The following is an 18802-nucleotide window of genomic DNA, read 5'->3' on the forward strand; positions in this document are numbered from 1 at the left end:
AGTTCCTGGCTGTTAGAGCGGTTCCTCAGTGGAACAGGCTTCCTCTGGAGGTGGTGGGTTCTCCATCTTTGGAAATTTTTAAACAGAGGCTGGAGAGCCTTCTGATGGAGAGGATGATTCTGTGAAGGCTTAAGGGGGTGGCAGGTGACAGTGGATGAGCGATAAGGTTGTGAGTGTCCTGCATAGTGCAGGGCGTTGGACTAGATGACCTAGGAGGTCCCTTCCAACTCTATGATTCTATTTTTCTAATGTGTCCAGGACTTCACATCCATGTAGACAATACCTTTCCGATGCACGGTTTGGTGGAACCTTCCCCAGGACACCTTTGAGATAAAAGAGTTTGCTTTTGCCAAGATAAAAGAGTTTGCTTTTGCCAAGATAAAAGAGTTTCCTCCTGCCGGATACCTGGGAGGTAGATTCAGGTGGGTGGCCATGTGGGTCTGAAGCAGCAGCACAAAGTTAGTGTCCGGTGGCACCTTGAAGACCAACAAGATGTTATTCAAGATATAAAACTTCCAGGAGAAGCAAAAGGCAAAGTACAAATATTTTATTCTTTATTTAACAATGCAATGACCCAGTGGCCTTGGAGAGAGCCTGTCTTCCAGATCCCATCCTCTCTTTCCAATTCTTGAGTAGAGGCCACTGCCTGGATTTTAGCCACGGTCGGACTAATATCAGGATCTGGATCAGCTAGCAAGGGACATGGCGAAACTTGGAAACTATCAGAGGCTGTATTCACGGATCTCTCAAAGGGGCAGGCCACTCACAAGCAAAGAAAACCAAACAAATGTTTTATTAATAAGAACGCAAGTGCACACCCCATGTGCTGCTCCTCCTTTGCTGTCCCCCCTGGCCAGGCAGTGGGTACAAAATAGATGTGGTACAGGCTGCTCCTTGTGGAATCTCTTCCCTTCACTTTGCTGACAGCCTCTTCTCTCTGGACTGGGATCTGACACCTTGGATAACCTTCTTGGGGCTGCCCCAGGAGCGGGATCTGATGAGAGAGAGGAGCTTGCTGGGCTTCCGGTTAGTGTCTGAATACGGAAGATAGGGGGAGGGGACGGGGGAGAGAGAGAAAACACCAGCATGGATTAAGGCAGGCGTGAGATTTGCACAAGGCTGGGGAATGGAACAATTGCACTCTTTCCAAAGTGCTTTTAAGGGGGAAACATACATCTGGCAGGATGGCACTGATATCTTTTTATTGTCCTTATGACATTTCGGTCTTTACTGGCCTCTTGCTAAGAATGTAAGTGCTTCCTTTGCTGGAGCAGCTAAAAAAATTTACTAATATATTGTTTCCAACTCTTGTGTTTCTGGAAAGTTCCTAAGTCAGCCTTTCTCGACTCTTTTACCCTTGAGAAACTCCTGAAACCTGCTTCAGGCTTTGAGAAACTGCAGAAGTGGTGCAATGGTGCGGAATATGGTTGGGAAGCAGAGCTGTGGACATGCCCACCCAGGCCCCTCCCCTGTCCACCCCTTCCAATGGCCATTTTGGGAAGGGTGGGTGGGTTGACATGATCGTATGTGATCATATCTCTCAATAAATGTTTAACAATTTTTTTAAATTATAAAATATTAATTAACTCCCACCCATTTGGGAAACACTTCCAGGGTCATCAAGAAACCCCAGGATTTCACAAAACCCTGGTTGAGAAAGCCTGTCCTTTAGAGAGCCAGTTGTACATTTGTTAGACTGTGGTGTAGTTCTTAGGATCTAAGAGACCTGGATTGCATCCCCATTCTGCCCTGAAAGCTTGTGGGTGACCCTGGGCCAGTCATAGTCTCACCCAAACCTGCCTTGCCTGGTTGCAGTTTGGTGTAGTGGTTAGGAGTGCGGACTTCTAATCTGGCATGCCAGGTTCGATTCTGCACTCCCCCACATGCAGCCAGCTGGGTGACCTTGGGCTCGCCACGGCACTGATAAAGATGTTCTGACTGAGCAGTGATATCAGGGCTCTCTCAGCCTCACCAACCTCACAGGGTGTCTGTTGTGGGGAGAGGAAAGGGAAGGCGAAAGTAAGCCACTTTGACACTCCTTCGGGTAGAGAAAAGCAGCATATAAGAACCAACTCTTCTTCTTCTACTTCTTCTTGATGTGGAAGAGAGCAGGACAATGTTAGCTGCTTTGGGCCCACTGGGGGGGGGGAGCATAAATAATTGTCTCTGGCTGCCTGTCCCCAGTAGAGATGAAAGGTTTCCAGAAATTTTGAACCCACAGGACAAGTCAAACATTTTTTCTTTTTTTTTCTTAGAAAAAAATGGAAATTTGGGAGAATTTTTGAACTATATGTAATATTTACCCTCCTATCAAACCTATGCTAATTTTTCCCCTTTAACAACATAGGATACATCCTTTATAACTTGCATAGCATATTAAATGTGCCTTAGTTTTATACAAGCAAAATTGCAAATATTTCCAGTGCTCCAGGCCATACCGCGAGCTGATCTTAGCACATATCCCTTAATCTTTGCGATCTGGTTAAAGAAGCTCCATTTTCAGTTTCTGCCTCACCTCCTTCTGGGGAAAATAAGTTAAATAGGAGCCAAAAGTGCAATACGGCAGTGTGATATTAGGCTGCATTGTTATGAGCAGAGAATCCAGAGCAAGGGGAAGTTATAATGCTTCTCTATTCCGCATTGGTTAGACCTCTTTGGAATATTGTGTCCCGTTCTGGGGGCCGCAGTTCAACAAGGATATTGCCAGTTTGGGAGATGTTCAGAGAAGGGCTATTAGGAGGGTTGAGAGGCTGGAATTCGTGTGAGGAGAGGATGAGAGAGCTGGGTATGTGTTGCTTGGAGAAGAGATGGGCAAGGGGTGATAGGATAGCTGTTTTTAACTACATAAAAGGTAGACCTGTTGAAGAGGGGGCCAACTTGTTTACTGCAGCTTTAGAGACAAGGACTAGGAGCAAAGGGTTCAAATTACAGGAAAGGAGGTTCCACTTAAATATTAGAAGGCATTTTCTGACAGTGAGGGCTGTTCGTAGTTGGAATTTGCTGCCTCGGAGAGTGGTGGAGTCACCCTTGGAAGATTTTAGGAGGAGAGTGGATGAGCCCCTGTAAGGAGGGTGTGGTTTTTAGGTGCCCGAGAAGGGGGGGAGGTCTGGATGGGATGGCCCTTTATGGTCTCTTCCAGCTCGGTGTGATTCTGATCTCCCCCCTCCCGCCCAAGATAGGGCAATAAATGACGCATTACTCAACTGTGTCAGTGGTTTGAAGGAGGTAAGCAACAACGTCAACTACCTCCGGTTGAAAGAACAACCGAAGGCATGCAGCAGCTGAAAATCTGTGAAAATGCCATTTGTTCCCCTCATGACTATTAGTTACCCTTGTAGGTGCAGAAATGCATACTAAATTTAAGGGCTATTTATGTCTAATCTTGTTTTTAAAAACATGTAATTCATAAGAGTTTTTTTCTCCAGCTTTGGCCCAATTTCCCATTGTAAAAACTGGGGGAAAGTCCTTGGGAGCGGGTGGAATGTTATATTTCCCTGAATCTTTACTGTTTCTTCTCCAGACCTTTGCATCTCTGTCCCCCAGCATCCTCGTGAGCAAAGTTCTTTTGCCTCTAAATTCTGGGGTTCCATGTTTGGCAAATGGCGAGCATTTTGCCTCTATGAATTGCCTAATCCTTTTTCAAGCCACCCATGTTGACGGCTATCATGTAGTTGGGGTATCGCACAGCACCTTTTCTGGCTTTTCTTTCACACCTTGGCTGGTGTGGTTGCTTTCCTTCCTTTGGCAGGAAACAATGACTAAACTGTGTTGTCCTAAAAGATGAATGGAAGAATTCTGAAACTTGCCATGTTGTATTTGAAGAAGAAGAAGAGTTGGCTCTTATATGCCACTTTTCTCTACTCGAAGGAGTCTCAAAGCAGCTTCCAATCTCCTTCCCTTTCCTCTCCCCACAACAGACACCCTGTGAGGGAGGTGAGGCTGAGAGAGCCCTGATATCACTGCTTGGTCAGAACAGTTTTCTCAGTGCTGTGGCGAGCCCAAGGTCACCCAGCTGGCTGCACATGGTGGAGCGGGGAATCAAACCTGGCTCACCAGATTAGAAGTCTGCACTCCTAACCACTACACCAAGCTGGCTCTGTTTTATCTGTTTTGTCAAATTGGTTTTGAATTTCATTCCAGCTCAGCCTGCCTGTGGCCTATCGTAGGGTGTCACGGAGACATCCAATTCCCTTTTTTGATGTCAAACAAACAGCTCTGGGCAACTCTTACCTCTTTGCCCAGACTTGCTCCGACTAGGATGACTTTCTTTGGCGGGTCTTCTGAAATGGGGATGAAAAGAAACATCAGAAAGCCATTTTTCAAAGCCCGTAATCTTTCCTTCCCTTTTAGTGTGTCTGAACCCCCCCCCCCGCCCGCCCGCCCGCCCGCCCGCTTCACATGCATAAAGAGATCCTCAAACTCATGTGTATGTCATTTCACAGATGTTGAACTTGCAAATTGTTTTTTTCCGTGTGACACTTCCTTGTAGTTTGTGTCATGGACAAAGGTTAATTCAAGACTGGCAAGGAACCCCCCACCCCCACCCCCCCAGAAAAAACCTTGCTGGATTTTCATTTTGCACTAAGGACTGATTAAGTCAGAACCGATTCAGAAGTGGGACGGCTTCTCGCACGTGAAAATGATATCTCTGGACGGAATATGCCTCTCCTCTCACCCACAATGTTTTGACACACGTGCCTACATGTTGATCACATCCTGTGCTGTCTCATCTTTCCCTGCCAGGAGCTGCCATCAACATGCATAGGGACCGGATGATCACACTGGCATGTCACAGCTCATGAAAATAGGTCTAGACAGTATACGGGCTATCGGGGAGAACACCACAGGGGACAACCGGTTTGGACTGAGATCCCATGTTGAGAGCAGTGTGTTGCTCTACTTTGTGGCTGGAAATACTATAAATCTACCTCCTGAGGCCTGGATTGGAGAGCGAGGGGTGGGGAGACGGAATCAGCTCTCCTAGATGGAGGAGACACAGTAAGACCACACAGCAATACCAGTTTAGTGGATAAGTGGCAGGTGTAAGGGCTGTGGTTTACTGCTAGAACATGGCCTTTGCATGTAGAAGATCGTGAGTCCAATCCGAGGCACCTGGACTTAAAAGGTGATGGGGAAGACCCTCTCTTGAGACTCCGGAGAGCGACTGCCAATTGGAGCCAACATTGCTGGCCTTGATAATCCAAGGGCATGATTCAGTATAAGGCAGAATCTTGGATTGTGCCTCCAAGATCCTCCAAGAAAGGAGCTTGCACTGTCTCCTGAGCACCTCCCACCAAAGACCGGCGCCTCCTGATACCTCCTAGCGGAACGGCTGCTCTCACGCCTCACTTCCTCTCCCGATGGGCTCCAGTAGGAGGCGTTTCTCTCTGCCGGCTCCTCCTCCAAGGCCTGCGGTGCTTTGCCCAGGCTCAGGGGAAACCTGGCCCTGCTGAAGCTCTTGGAGAACTTGGCCATGCTGAAGCTCAGGGGAAACATGGCCTTGCTGATGGTTCTTTTTTCTTTGTCTTCTTTGGGGAGGATGAGCTCGCTCCAGGCCGTTGTGCTCTTAACTGGACGCTTAGGAGATGGAGCCTGGGTGGGAAAGAATAGATCATGGGACAGCCAGCGTGGTGGGATGCTAAGAAAGCAGGTTTATGTTTTCAAGGACTCCGCCCTAATCCCTCACTCTGAGGTTAACTAGAGTTTGAGGCTCCCCAACACCACCACTCTTACCCAAGGTGCTCAGTTCCACTTTGGTTGTTTTTCTTCCAACCTGAGAGCCAACAAAGGTTCCTTTAACATGGTCTTCCCTGTGCGGACAGCAACAAACGTTCTGTCCAAGGCCTCTCCTCCTCTCCTGGCCCCACCCTGAGACCCAGCAAGGGTCCTGCAATGCTTTCTCCTCCAGTGAAGACAGCAACAGTCATTCCGTCTCTTGGCCTCAGCCACTTTCCTCCACCCTGCTAAGGGGGTTGGACTAGATGACCCAGGAGCTCCCTTCCAACTCTATGATTCTACGACTCCCAAACACCTTCTTCCCCAGAGCAGACAACAACAGAGGCTCTGTCCACTGGAATACTATTGCAGTGGGGGCAGCCAGACTAGGGGTGGAGAGCCCCCCCCCCCAGTGGAAAGGGGTGTCACTTGGAGTGTCCTTAAAGAGGGAAAAGGGGGGAGGAAAGTGACTACAGCCCTGTTCCATGGAAGGGGGGAAGAGGCACAGTGTGAGGCCCGTAGAATGTGCTACATGAATAAACCGGCCCTGATTATAAATGAAACCTAGAGCTAAATTTCTGGGCCAGTGGCTTTCAGACAATAGCAGCCTAACAATCACTGATAAAACAGCTAAGCTTTTGTCTGATACGGAGCCTTTAATTACCTATGATATATCACACTTTGCTTTTGGCTGCAAAAAAGATAAGGGCCAAATTAGTTGAGAGCAAACAAGATCCTAATTAAACCCAATCTATAACTTGCTCTTGTAACTCCTTTCCTCTTTTTAACAATATTTATTTGTAGGGAGAGAATTTTTCTTTTAAGTTTATATATATACATATGGGTGTGATAGTGATATGCATGTTTGGAATGCCAAACGATATTGTCCCATGGCAGGGGTGTCCAAACTGTGGCTCTCCAGATGTCCATGGACTACAATTCCCATGAGCCCCTGCCAGCACACGTCTCCAAGGCCATGAAGGGCTCTGTATGTGATAAGTGATACCTTAAATTGAACCTGGTCTCTTCTTGTGCCCCTTTATTCCACCATTCTACTGTCCATTTTTTAAAAATCTCCACCGCACCCTGTGAAGTAGGCTAAGCCGAGAGAGAGTAACTAGTCAACTATCTGGTCAAAGATCACCCACCTTCATGGCTGGGTGGGGGTTGATCTGAGTTCTCTCGGATCCTAGGTCAACACTCTGGCCCTCATATCATACTGACCCCTTAATGGTGGTCAGGTGGAGGAGGAGAGAAGATTAGACCCCTTTGCTTATATCCTGGTGATGTTTTAACCCTTCCCCAGTTCCAGAAATGGACTCTTTCAGAAAATAGTTGTCAGATGAGACCTTAGACCAGGGGTAGTCAAACTGCGGCCCTCCAGATGTCCATGGACTACAATTCCCAGGAGCCCCTGCCAGCGAATGCTGGCAGGGGCTCCTGGGAATTGTAGTCCATGGACATCTGGAGGGCCGCAGTTTGACTACCCCTGCCTTAGACCCTTGCTGTGTCTGCAGACGCAAAGACCCTGACTCCATTCTCCCCGGTTCCTGACCTTCCTGTTCTGCTCCCCACCCATTCTCCTCAATGGCTGTCCTTCACAGAGGACTTACTTTAGGTTTCGGAGGTAGAGGGATTCTACTGCGCCTGGCCTCAGTGGCTTTCTCCATCGCAGCCTTTATCTCTGAGGGTGGCCACAATAAGTGGATGATCTTGATCCAGGAATCAAAGAGGTATTCTCGCCTGTACGATTCGGGGCACAGCTGGAGATAGAATTTGCGGCCGCTGGCTAGCTTAAATTTCAGCTGCTGCTTATCGATGCTGTGGATGGAGATCTTCACCAAGCTCAAAGGGAACAACCTGCTGGGGCATGAGGTTGGGTTCAGACACATGTAAGACTTTCAGCTGCCACTGACTGTCCTATGCTGTTGGACGTTGGGCTTTGAAGTGGTAACATATATATATATATATTAAATCCCAGTTTCTATTACCAGTTTGAGTGAATTTGGTCCTCGGTCATTCAGCATTGTTGGCGGGTGAAGTCTACTGGCTTGTCATTTTAAAAACATATGTGTTCTTATCAAGTTTATTCACAGCCGCAGACCAAAAGAATACAAAAAAAAAAAAGATAACAGATAAAACATAGCAGCAATAATAACAAACCAGGTATATCGGCTAAGTAAGGTCAAAAGTTAAAAGGCAGGCCCAAGAAAGCTGGTAACCTGAGTATAAAAGATTAGTAGTGAACAGTCAACATTAATCAACTATAGAGTGACTCTGTTAACAGCTCAGTTCTTTCTGATTCTAGCAGCTAGCCAAGCTAGTCTAGCTAACTTGATTTGTTCACTCACTGTTTGAATCCGATAACAATAGTTGTAGGCGTTGGTTTCTCAGGCCACAGGGGCAATCTATAAGCAATGGTACTAAAACTCCTGTACGTATGCAATTATATAATTTGCACTCAAATAAGACATGCTCAGTGGTCTCAATTTGACCCTCATTGCAGATGCAAAGGTGAGATCCATGAGTGAGACTCCGTTACATTTCCCACTCAGATATGCAGAGGGGGGGGGGGGGGGAGATCTCATGTGTTCAGAATTTGCAACATTAATTGGGTATGGCATTAATGTGTTCCTAATTAATAGATCTTTCCCAAAGAGTGGGTCATGGATTTTATTGAGATTATGTTGCCTCTCTACTTCCATCACCTTTGCCTTGACAAGATCTGGAGCCTTGGCATAGCCCATGGCCAAAATCAGTTGGTGTGAGAGACTAGGGTAGCACAGTTTTTCTGCGAGTACTGTTTGCCTGGGTGCAACAAAAGAGTCCGTCAGAATTAAAGTTGCAAGACCCTGCTGTGGGAAAAGCAATTTAAACCAAAATATAAAGGTAGAAATGCAAAGCCTGGACTGAACATTTACCCATCCCGTCTCAATCCTAACTGCTGCGTTTGAAACATAATTTGATACCTGCAAAACTGACCTCAGAAATTTAGATTGGACACTTTCTAGATTATCTAAATTGCCAGTTATACTGATTGATGCCCCACGAGTGATTTGAGCGAGAGTTTTAGCTTTAAAGATATTCATTGCAGCTGGTAAACCGCAACCTCCTTTCTGCCAAAAGGATTTTTTAATTGCGCTTACGCTTTTCTGCACAATTAAGGAGATGTTATTGATATGGGCAGATCTTGCCTGGATAATTTGCCTGGAACAGGACACCAAGGTATTTGTATTGTTGAACCTGTTCTGTCAGAGATCCGTTAAGTCTCCAAACATGGGGATTCAGTCTATTCGTGTATCCACCTTGGTCTTCTCATGATTACCATGAGCTTGGTGGTAGGGGTTTAGGGCCCGAAGGCTCCTCTCAGACCTATTGGGGTTCTGGCAAATAAGGCTAAGGCATCAGCATATAATAGTAATGAAATATGTTTCTCCCCAGTTTGGGGTGGATGAAAATTAGGGTTCTTCAGAACACCACCCATATCATTTATTAAAAAGTTGAAAAGGAGAAGTGCTAAAATATAGCCCTCCTTAACTCCCTTTCCAGAGGAAATTATATTTGTTGGGTGACCCTGGGGGTACATTTGTCTCTGTGTTCTCATTTTTAATGAGAAACGTCAAGGAGAATTTGGTAGACCTGTAGGAAATGCGCTAGAATGCAGCTACTGCGTTTTCTTCAACAAGACTTGTTAGATGATTCCACAGCTGCTAAAGAGACTGAACTGGAAACCAGGACTTATGATATACACATTTATACTCCTTTCCCCCCCCCCTCCTCAGTGGGGTCCCAAAGTGTCTCTGAAGGGTGGCCTTAGAGGTTGACATAAACCACAACTCTGGGAAAACACGATACTCCTTAATCTCTACAGGACTAGAACATCATTCTGTCTTCCTTTGGAGCCACAGGTTGATGTCCGCCACCAAAACCGATGAATGGTTTAACACAGTAATGGTGGTATCATTCGTGGGGTGAGACTGAGGAGATTCCCTGGAGGACTGAGTAGCTTTCCCTTGCTTCCCGTGGTGCACCCTCCTGAGGGTGCCGTCTGAACATGTAGTAGAAACAGGCTGAGCAACTCACCTGCTTAGCTCGTAGTTCACTTTGCGTTGAGGAGAATACTTGCTTCCATAACGCAGAATTTGGCTTTCAGACAGGCAAACGGGCCGTGCCACAAGCAGGACATCAGGGATCAAGAGGACAGGGCTTGTAAAGCTGATACCCACTGTCACAATTTGCTCCTCATTAGTGATCTCTACTGGACCGCCACGCTTGCTGATCTGAGGGCCAGGGAAGAGGAAATGGACAGTTGACCAGCTTTTCAACATGGGGAATGTCTAACCACCCTGTCACTCCTTATTGAACTGTGCATGTGAGTGTGTCTGTGTGTGTGCAGTTGTTCCTATGTAGAGGAAGCAATGTCCAATGGAATTGTAAAGGTTTTGCAGAAAGAAACACTCATAAGTTACTTGAAATGGTCAGGTTTAAGTTGTTTCCTTCCTATCACCAGAAGCTAGTCCAGGCTTTCTCAATCAACTTTTCGTGAAACCCTGGGGTTTCATGGAGGCCATGGAAGGTTTCCTGAATTGGAGGGAGTTAATTAATTTGTATATATTTTAAAGATATATTGGAATGATATGACCATATATGGTCAAGTTGACTCTACTTCAATAGCCAATGTTGGGCTTGGAGGGGGGGGGAAAGAGGAGAGGTCCCAGGTGGGCTTGGAGGGGGGGGGAAGAGGAGAGGTCCCAGGTGGGCATGTCCACAGCTCTGCTTCCCAGCCATATTCTGCACCATCATGCCACTTTTAGGTAAGACCGTGTTGGATTTAGTTCAGTCGATTTGGCCAAATCCCAACCAGTGAAGGGCAGTTCAGTTGATCTGGATTCAGTGCAAATCAATTCTGACCGAATCCAAAACAGTCAACATTTCTCCCCCCCCCCAGTGCACCCTGTGAGGTAGGTGGCACGGCTGAGAGCTCTGAGTACTGTACCTGGTCCAAGGTCACCCAGCTGGCTGCATGTGGGGTGGGAGTGGGGGATCAAACCCTGTTCTCCAGATGAGAGGCCATTGCTCTTAACCACGGTGCCCAGCTGGGCATGATACTGTTAGCCATGAGGGGCAAGAGACAAGCCTGGCATGGCAAACTGCACTTCATCAGGCCTCACCAACCTGAAAGTCATCCATGCAACTCAAACCAGATGGCACCCCCAATGGCATCTTGAGAGTGAGCCCACAACAACTGTGGCCTCTAAACTGTGGCGGATGGGAACAGTTTTATCTGCAAAAATACACTGCAAAACAGTCACAACAGGCTTGCGTGTTTCCTAAGTCCATATCCTTTGGGGCTTGAGAGAAAAGCTTCTTCACAACCCAGATCATATATAACTAATATAATTGTATAACTCAGCTTAGCCGTGTTCCAGCTACCCAAATCCAGACAGCCTTATATCCTTATTATGCACATTATTCATTATGAAAATAATCCAGGTTATTAGCTATGCTTTTTCTACCTTTTTTGAGTCTGGCCTTGGTGAGACCCTCAACAAGTGGAGAAGGATAAAGGTGTTTGTCTTCTTACACAACTGTTTGCCCAGGCCAGGAGATAGTCTGCCTGCCTTTTTGTTCTGTGAACGCAGCAAGACAATGGCGAAGAACAATGTAGCCGGCGGCTCTATCCTGCCACCATTTGAAGGTCCACCTGTACATGCTTGAGAAGCAGATCTAGGCATGGGTCCAGCGATGTGCAAAGGAAATGATGTGCAAACATAAATGATCTCAGCACAGTTTGCAGTCTTACAGTGGCCAGGAATTGGCTTTTGTGAGCAGAATTGCAAGTGGGGATAAAAGAAATTTGACTTGGTGCAAATGGCTACCGCACGGTCCTTTTCTTGCATTTCCTCTTGCGCGAAAGAGCTAGCGGAGATTCTGTGCTGGTTCCAGCCCATAATAAGGAAATGTCAAGTAAAAGGGAGAGCTCTTCCTTGGCAGATGCGTGTCAAAACCCTGTATCTATGTATGTATTCCGACACTTTTGCCATGATGATTGTGACTTCATTTTATATGTCTTTGCTTATAGTGAGCTGGGATAGGTCAACTAGGGTTCATTAAATGGGGAGTGCGGGGTTGGTATTTGTTGCCTCTGCCATTCGAGGGGAGGTAGTAAATCTGTTGGTGCTTGGGCTCTGGGTATCTCTGTATCCTTGGGGCCCAGGCAGGGCTGTTGTATCTGGTGGTAGTTTTGTTTTTGGGAGCCAGGAGAAGAGAACAGGAGGGATGTCATCTGGATTTTTCATGCCCAAATTTAATCAGGGGTGAAGAGGGATGGGTTTGGAGATATAGGGGTGCTTGAGTAGGCATGACTTAAGTCTTAGCAAGAAATTGGAGAAGTCCTGGTTTGCTCGTGCCTGAATAAAGAGATTTCTTTCATTAGCAGTCTGCTTGTTGGGAATATCAATGGGAACCTCAGAACATGTTTTAGAAAAAAGGCTTGGGGAATATTAGCCCTAGTTACGAGGGAAATGGCTTGTCTTCTCAGGCTGATTCTGCAGGGAGGTTTTTCTTTGTTTTCATTAATTTTTCTATTCATTCAATTTATATACCGCCTCTCACTAGGATGTTTTGACTACAGTCCATCTTTGGAGCATCTGCATAATGTCAAGCCCAGTATGCCTTTTCTCAACTCTGCTTTTCTCCAGTGTGTTTGGAAAAGTTGCAGTCCAAGCTCATTAGCCGAACATGTGGATGGAGAGTCATGGGTTTCCTTGCATTGCAAAGTTCCTGCCCACATGGGTGTCATTTTCCTATTTTAAATTATTTACAGGCAGCAGTTTCACTGCCATGCCACCAGAGAAGTTTCAATGGCTTTTCTTTTCCTTTTTTTTAAAGCAATTAGTTCTACAGTAATTACTTTAAAAAAATGACTACCCATTTAGGATATAACAAGATGTTTTACTTTCACATACAAATAGACAACCTGGACTAAATATTTCTGTAAGACTTAATCTATTTAAAGACTTTGCTTCAGCTATCTGCAGGATCTATCTTATAAAAGCCATCTTGCAACCTTGAATTTCTGATCTCACGAATGAATTAATTGGGAGTTCTATTTTCTGAACTAAGACCAGCAAACCAGGCAGGAAATCTTCAGAGAGTATCTTTTATTGAAACAAAGGAATAGTTCTCTTTATTAGACAAGACATTAGAAAATACAGGCAAGTGAAAATTAACCCTATAGCTACTGCAAAAATAGATGGCAAATTCATCAGAGCCCCTAACATTTATCAATCTTATCCTTATCCATTGTTCCTCTTAATATCTGTGAAACAGCCTGGGGGTAGAGAGTGTCCTAGCTGTCCACGTTAGAATAGGGCCAATCAGGCCTTTGCTGGCAGCACCCTGATTGGCCCTGCACCTACAGCTCCTGTACTCCCTCCTAGCCACTTTGCTCTAAGATGCTGCAGGAGCTAGCACCTGAGAGAGAGACACAGAGAGCCCCGCCAAACCGCAAACCAGCCCTGATTGCCTGCTATGGCTCCTGCTGAGATGGAGACAGAGAGAGAGAGATCTGCACCTCCCAGTGTTCCCTGGGTCCTAGCTCCCATTGCATTCCTGGTTGCAATGGGCTTTCTTTCTAGTTGTTAGAATAAATAAAATTGAAAGAAAACCAGCTTTCGGGTTATTGTCTTAAGACTGCTTTTAGGAATATTTCTATCAACCCATCTCTCTCTCTCTCTCTCTCTCTCTCTCTCTCTCTCTCTCTCTCTCTCTCTCTCTCTCTCTCTCTCTCTCTCACTCACTCACTCACTCACTCACTTGAGACCTCTTTCCCAAGGAGGACTTACTGAGCAGTTATGCCGAGCTCTCCTGGGAAGAGGGAAAGGCAAGAAGGGATTCTCCCCTTTTGGCCTCCTTTTTGCTGGTAGAGGAGGTACATGATGGTGGTGATGGGGATTTCGTGGATCCAGCAGCTTCATAATGGCCTGCAAAGCATGGCAGTGTGTGTGTGTGGACAATTTTGTTACACTGGAATGGCGTTATAACGCAATTGTGGTAATTAAAAACATTATTTTGGACTTGGAGGCAGGTGCTCAAATATGACAAAATGACATTGGGAGGTAAGTGGGAGATTCCACCACATGACGATGACTGACAAGTAAAGAAAACGGTGGGAAGTTTTGAAATCCTGTCCCTCAGCTATCGTTGTGCATACACCAATCTGTGTACACAAATACACAGAACAGAAGAGAAGAGAAGAGAAGAGAAGAGAAGAGAAGAGAAGAGAAGAGAAGAGAAGAGAAGAGAAGAGAAGAGAAGAGAAGAGAAGAGAAGAGAAGAGAAGAGAAGAGAAGAGAACAGAACAGAACAGAACAGAACAGAACAGAACAGAACAGAACAGAGTTGGAGTCCAGTGGCATCTTTAAGACTAACCAAGTTTCATTTTGGGCATTTTCAGATACGAGAAGACACGAAAGCTTATACCCAGAATGAAACCTTGACTGTTTCTGCACTGGAGGTTCTGCGCCAGGCTGCAGGCTGGACTTTGAGTTGGGGCAGGTTGCTTTGTTTATTCCTGCTCCCACCAGGGGAGAATTTGGCCTGGTGCTCCTCATCCACCCCAGATTTGTGCTCCCGTATGGCAGCCAGGGCTGCAAAGTTCCCAGTGCGGAAATGGTCCTTTTTGTCTTTCAAATCCAATTGGACTCAAACTTTAACCTTTGTTTCAGACCAACATGGCTACCCATCTGAATCGATCTGCAGAGAGGGAGAGAGAGAGAAATCTCACCTAATCTCTTCCAAGAGTTCCATACAGAGAAATCTGATTTACTTATCAATGCATTTTCAGACAAATTGCAGCCTTCTCTTATGCTAAATCTTCCTTAATTTAAATGCGTGATTATTACCTAGATAAACGATTGGCACTTAACTATTGATGAGCTAATCAGATGGATGCAACCAAGATTACACCCGATATGTGCTCATTATCTTTTCTAAAGCAAGACGAGGAGGCCAAATTTAACTCTTAATCTCTATTAAAAGGCAACAAATCTAATATTTCTGCTCACAGTTTTAATTAGCGATCAAAGAGAAAAGAAAAACCTTCGACAATCAGAGTTCGCCAACAGCAGAGCCTGGAATTGGAGCCTACTGTAGGGAAAACATGTATGATAAGCATGATACTGCTATGAGGCCCTCCTGATTGGTTGGAAGGAGAGCTGGGACACCAGTGGGAAGGCAGAGGCTGCTTCATTGCCTGGGCCATCAAAAGACAGCTGTGGACCCAAAGAAGGAGGCTGGGAGGAGGAAGTTGCTGTTAGCAGGCTGCACAGGGGAAGTGGAGGCAGCACCAGGTGTAGCCATCTTGGTGTAGTGCTTAAGAGTGGCAGCTTCTAATCGGGAGAGCTGAATTTGATCCCCCACTCCTCCACGTGTAGCCAGCTGAGTGACCTTGGGCTAGTCACAGACCTATCAGAGCTGTTCTCAGAGCAGTTTCTCTCAGAGCTCTCTCAGCCCCACCTCCCTCAAAGGGGGCCTGTTGTGAGGAGAGATGCTTTGTGTGTACTTATTCTCCAATCTTGAATTAGATGTCAAATATATATATATATATATATATATATATATATATATATATATATATATATATATATATATATATATATATATATATATATATATATATATATATATATATATATGAGCGAGAGAGAGAGAGAGAGAGAGAGAGAGAGAGAGAGAGACTTTTCATTCTTCTAATAAGTATGTGTGTTTATGAAAGTTAATATAATATAATTCCCTTAAAATTCTGGGATGTATTGGTTTGATGAGTCACAGGCCATGCAGAAATGTGCGGACCCCCATTTACTGACTTATGCATATAGCAGTGTGCCCAAACTGGGGCTTTCCAGATGGCCATGGACTACAATTCCCACAAGCCTCTGCCAGAGGGGCAGAGGCTCATGGGAATTGTAGTCCGTGGGTTAGAGCTACCATTTGGCCACCCCTGGTGTGCGACTTCCAACCTGAATTGAGCCTGAGAAATGGCTCATTTTGGAAATGAAACCTCTCTCCCTGCATCTCTTTGGCTTTCCCCTTTCCTGCCTCACCTCAGTGGCTTACCTGAACAAAATCGCTTTCAAACATGGGCGAATACTTGAAGAAGCCGTATTCCCCGTTCCGCAGTTGGCGCTGAAGCGGCCCTATTCGCTTGCTGAAAAAGTCATCCCTGCGATGGATTCCTATGATGTGAAAAGCCATCTTGGAATTGTAGATAGACCTGGGGAGGGAGATGGAAAGAAGGGTTCTGAGCTGGTCCTATTGATTGCTTTCTTGAAGGGTTTGGTGCCTGTGTGTGTGGGAAGAGGCAGGAATATTGGGTTGGCTCCAGACAGCTTTCCTGCTAGTGAAAAAGGGAGGAGGGGTTGGTCCCCAAAAGGCTAGGCTGGGGATGACAGACCCCATGTGGGATGCAGGATGCAACAAAGAGAGGAAGTGGGTACAAGTTAGCAAAATATGTTGCTGGATCGAGCCCACTATTTATTATTCTCCTCCTGTTTAATTCTGAAGCGAGAACTGAATATGGAACTTTGCTGTTTCAGGCTCAGAACATTGCGAGAGAAGAAAAGTCCGCTAGGAACACCTCACAATACCCGGTTTGCCAGTTCTCCTGCTTTATCCTTCAACCCACCAACCACTAGGAAGACTAGCAGGGGGAAATTGCTATTGTGTGGACAGCATGATGTCATTTCTGGGGTAAACCTGGAAGTGAGGTGATGGCACTCTAGGATTCAGCAGAAACTCTATGATCCCAGTGTTGTAACACCACACTAGGAGTCTGTAGAAACTCTATGATAAAGACATGGTGTCTCCACAGAATCCTAGAGTGACATGATGTCATTTCTGGATTTCCAGAGGAAGTAATGTCACATTGTTGGTGCACCCACCAATCTCTTGCACCCTACCTGAGATCTACTGCCCTGCTAGGGCGAGCTGCAGTCATTCCTTACTTACCTCCTCCTTCTGTCTGGGCAGTGAACACAGGAGTAGAAGTGGGACCCCCAAAGAGATGGGGCTGCCTCCCTCACGAAGTGGGGTGTGTCCTCCAATTCCTCCCCTCCATGGAAGCTGATCTTGTAGACCGGAGAACAGTTGTCATTTTGGGAGAACTGTCGGCCCCACCTGAAAATTGTTAACCTCGGTTTTATCCTGGAAACAGGCCCAAAGAGATGCTGCTCGCCCCATGGGCTTAATGACGGTGTACTAGTGGAGGGGTGGCCAATTGGTGGCTCTCCAGATGTCCATGGACTACAATTCCCATGAGCCCCTGCTGCTGGCAGCAGGGGCTCATGGGAATTGTAGTCCATGGACATCTGGAGAGCCACCGATTGGCCACCCTTGTGCTAGTGGATTACTTGTAAATTACTTCGAGCCAACTAGTCCCTCCAGGGGACCATTTCAAGGCAGCAAAATGGTGCAGGGGGAAGGCTTCGACCTTTTTCTTCCCCACCACTATGGATCAGGACTTCAGGGCTTCCTCCATTTGCAAGGGGACTTCCATTTGCATGAGGCCCCCAAGAAATGCTGCACATCATTCATGAGGCGTTTTGCTCATTTGGCTCACTAGACAGCCAACCAGCGCATCCATCTGCTTCTGTTTAAACCGAAGGGATGGTTCACCGGGGTGCTGGTTTGGCCCCGTAATTCCAGTGCCCAGTCTCACGCAAAGAACACGTGAAGCATTCCTCAAGGGGACAGTGCCTCGGAGGAGGCCCAGAGTGCCCTGCTCAATTCCAGCCAGATTCCAGATGCCTGGTCCTAGGGGATGGTTTCTAGGCAGACTTGAAGCCCCAGAACCTCTTACATTTTTCATCGTTAATGCCCTGCCCCACTCACCTGCGGGTCTTCGACTGACCTGTGTGCTCCCTGACTGACGTGGCCCGGCCTGGCCAGCTCTTGTTCTTCAGAACCCGCCTTGTCTGTTGCCACATCAGAAGCGGTTTTATGACATCACTATTGGTTTTGAAGACTACTTACGGTGCAGCCGTTTTAGAGGCTGGGGAATCAGGAGTCGGAGAAATCATGCCTTGCCCGAAAGCAAAGCAGGGGTTTGGATCTGGACTCAACACATTTTTAACTTCTTCTCCAGTGGGAGTTGGTGAGCCAACGGCAATGCAGAGATTTTGCCCCGATGCCTGATTGTCCAAATCTTCTCTCCTGCCTTGCTTCTGGTCTCCATATTGCTGAGCATGGGAAGAGTGGGACAAGATGGCGTACAATGGAAGCATTCTAGATTACGGGCTGCAAGGTGGTGGCTTTGCATGCGTTGTGCTTGTGAGATTTCTCACAGACCATTTGGGTGCAGTGTGAGGGAGAGATTAGTTTAACCCCTTTGGGCAGCTTGTTGGCTTTGGGGCTCAATCCCTCACCAAGGAAATGGTCCAAAAGTGCCTTGTGTCTTGTGATTTGAGGTAAAGAAGGACCCCAATGGTTTGTCTTCTGGGTTCTGCTCCCAACAGAATTCAGGCCAAAGGTTCTCAGTGCTGGTCACAGTTAAGGTACAAACATGATTGAGTTTTCTCGGCTTCTGGTAATAACAGGTTGTAGTTGACATGTCTGTCTGTCTTCTGCCTCTATGAGGAAAGGCTGAAGGACTTGAGAATGTTTGGCCAGGAGAAGAGGAAGTCGAGAGGGGACATGAAGGCACTCTTTAAGTATTTGAGAGGTTGCCATTTGGAGGAGAGCAGGGAGTGGTTCCGGTTGGCGGCCGAGGAGAGGATCCAAAGGAATGGGTTTAAACTTTGGGTAGAACAGTACTGGCTAGATATCAGGAAAATCTCTTCCACAGTCCGAGTCGTTCAGCAGAGGAATGGGCTGCCTAAGTAGGTGGTGAGCTCCCCCTCACTGGTGGTCTTCGAGCAGCAGCTGGACAGATTCTTATCCTGGATGCTTTAGGCTGGTTGTACATTGAGCAGGAGGTGGGACTAGATGGCCTGCATGGACCCTTCCCACTCTAGGATTCTAGGAGTCTAGTTCAGCAGTGTAATGGGCTACCTCAGGAGGTGGGGAGCTTTGCCTCACTGGCAATCTT

General features: G+C 46.5%; 2 protein-coding genes across 4 annotated transcripts in view; one reads left to right on the forward strand and one right to left on the reverse strand.

The window, feature by feature from the left end:
• ASIC2 (acid sensing ion channel subunit 2) overlaps positions 1–18802 on the forward strand; it is a 399189-nt gene that overhangs the window by 95859 nt on the left and 284528 nt on the right. The gene's annotated exons all lie outside the window — the stretch shown is intronic.
• LOC143825564 (uncharacterized) lies at positions 533–17717 on the reverse strand. Of its 2 annotated transcripts, none has more exons than XM_077313635.1 (8): positions 17608–17717; positions 16726–16893; positions 15835–15991; positions 9799–9995; positions 7329–7575; positions 5318–5592; positions 4231–4280; positions 533–1034 (listed from the first exon to the last, which is right to left on the reverse strand). In XM_077313635.1, exons 1-8 carry the CDS (start codon positions 17700–17702, stop codon positions 913–915), a joined length of 1311 nt encoding a protein of 436 aa, XP_077169750.1. In that variant the 5' UTR covers positions 17703–17717; the 3' UTR covers positions 533–912. The 2 variants fall into 2 exon arrangements, with proteins under 2 accessions (XP_077169750.1, XP_077169749.1); XM_077313634.1 differs by having other exon boundaries at positions 7329–7578.

The sequence above is a fragment of the Paroedura picta genome, chromosome 16 (assembly GCF_049243985.1).
Source record: "Paroedura picta isolate Pp20150507F chromosome 16, Ppicta_v3.0, whole genome shotgun sequence".
Taxonomy (NCBI): Eukaryota; Metazoa; Chordata; class Lepidosauria; order Squamata; family Gekkonidae; genus Paroedura; species Paroedura picta.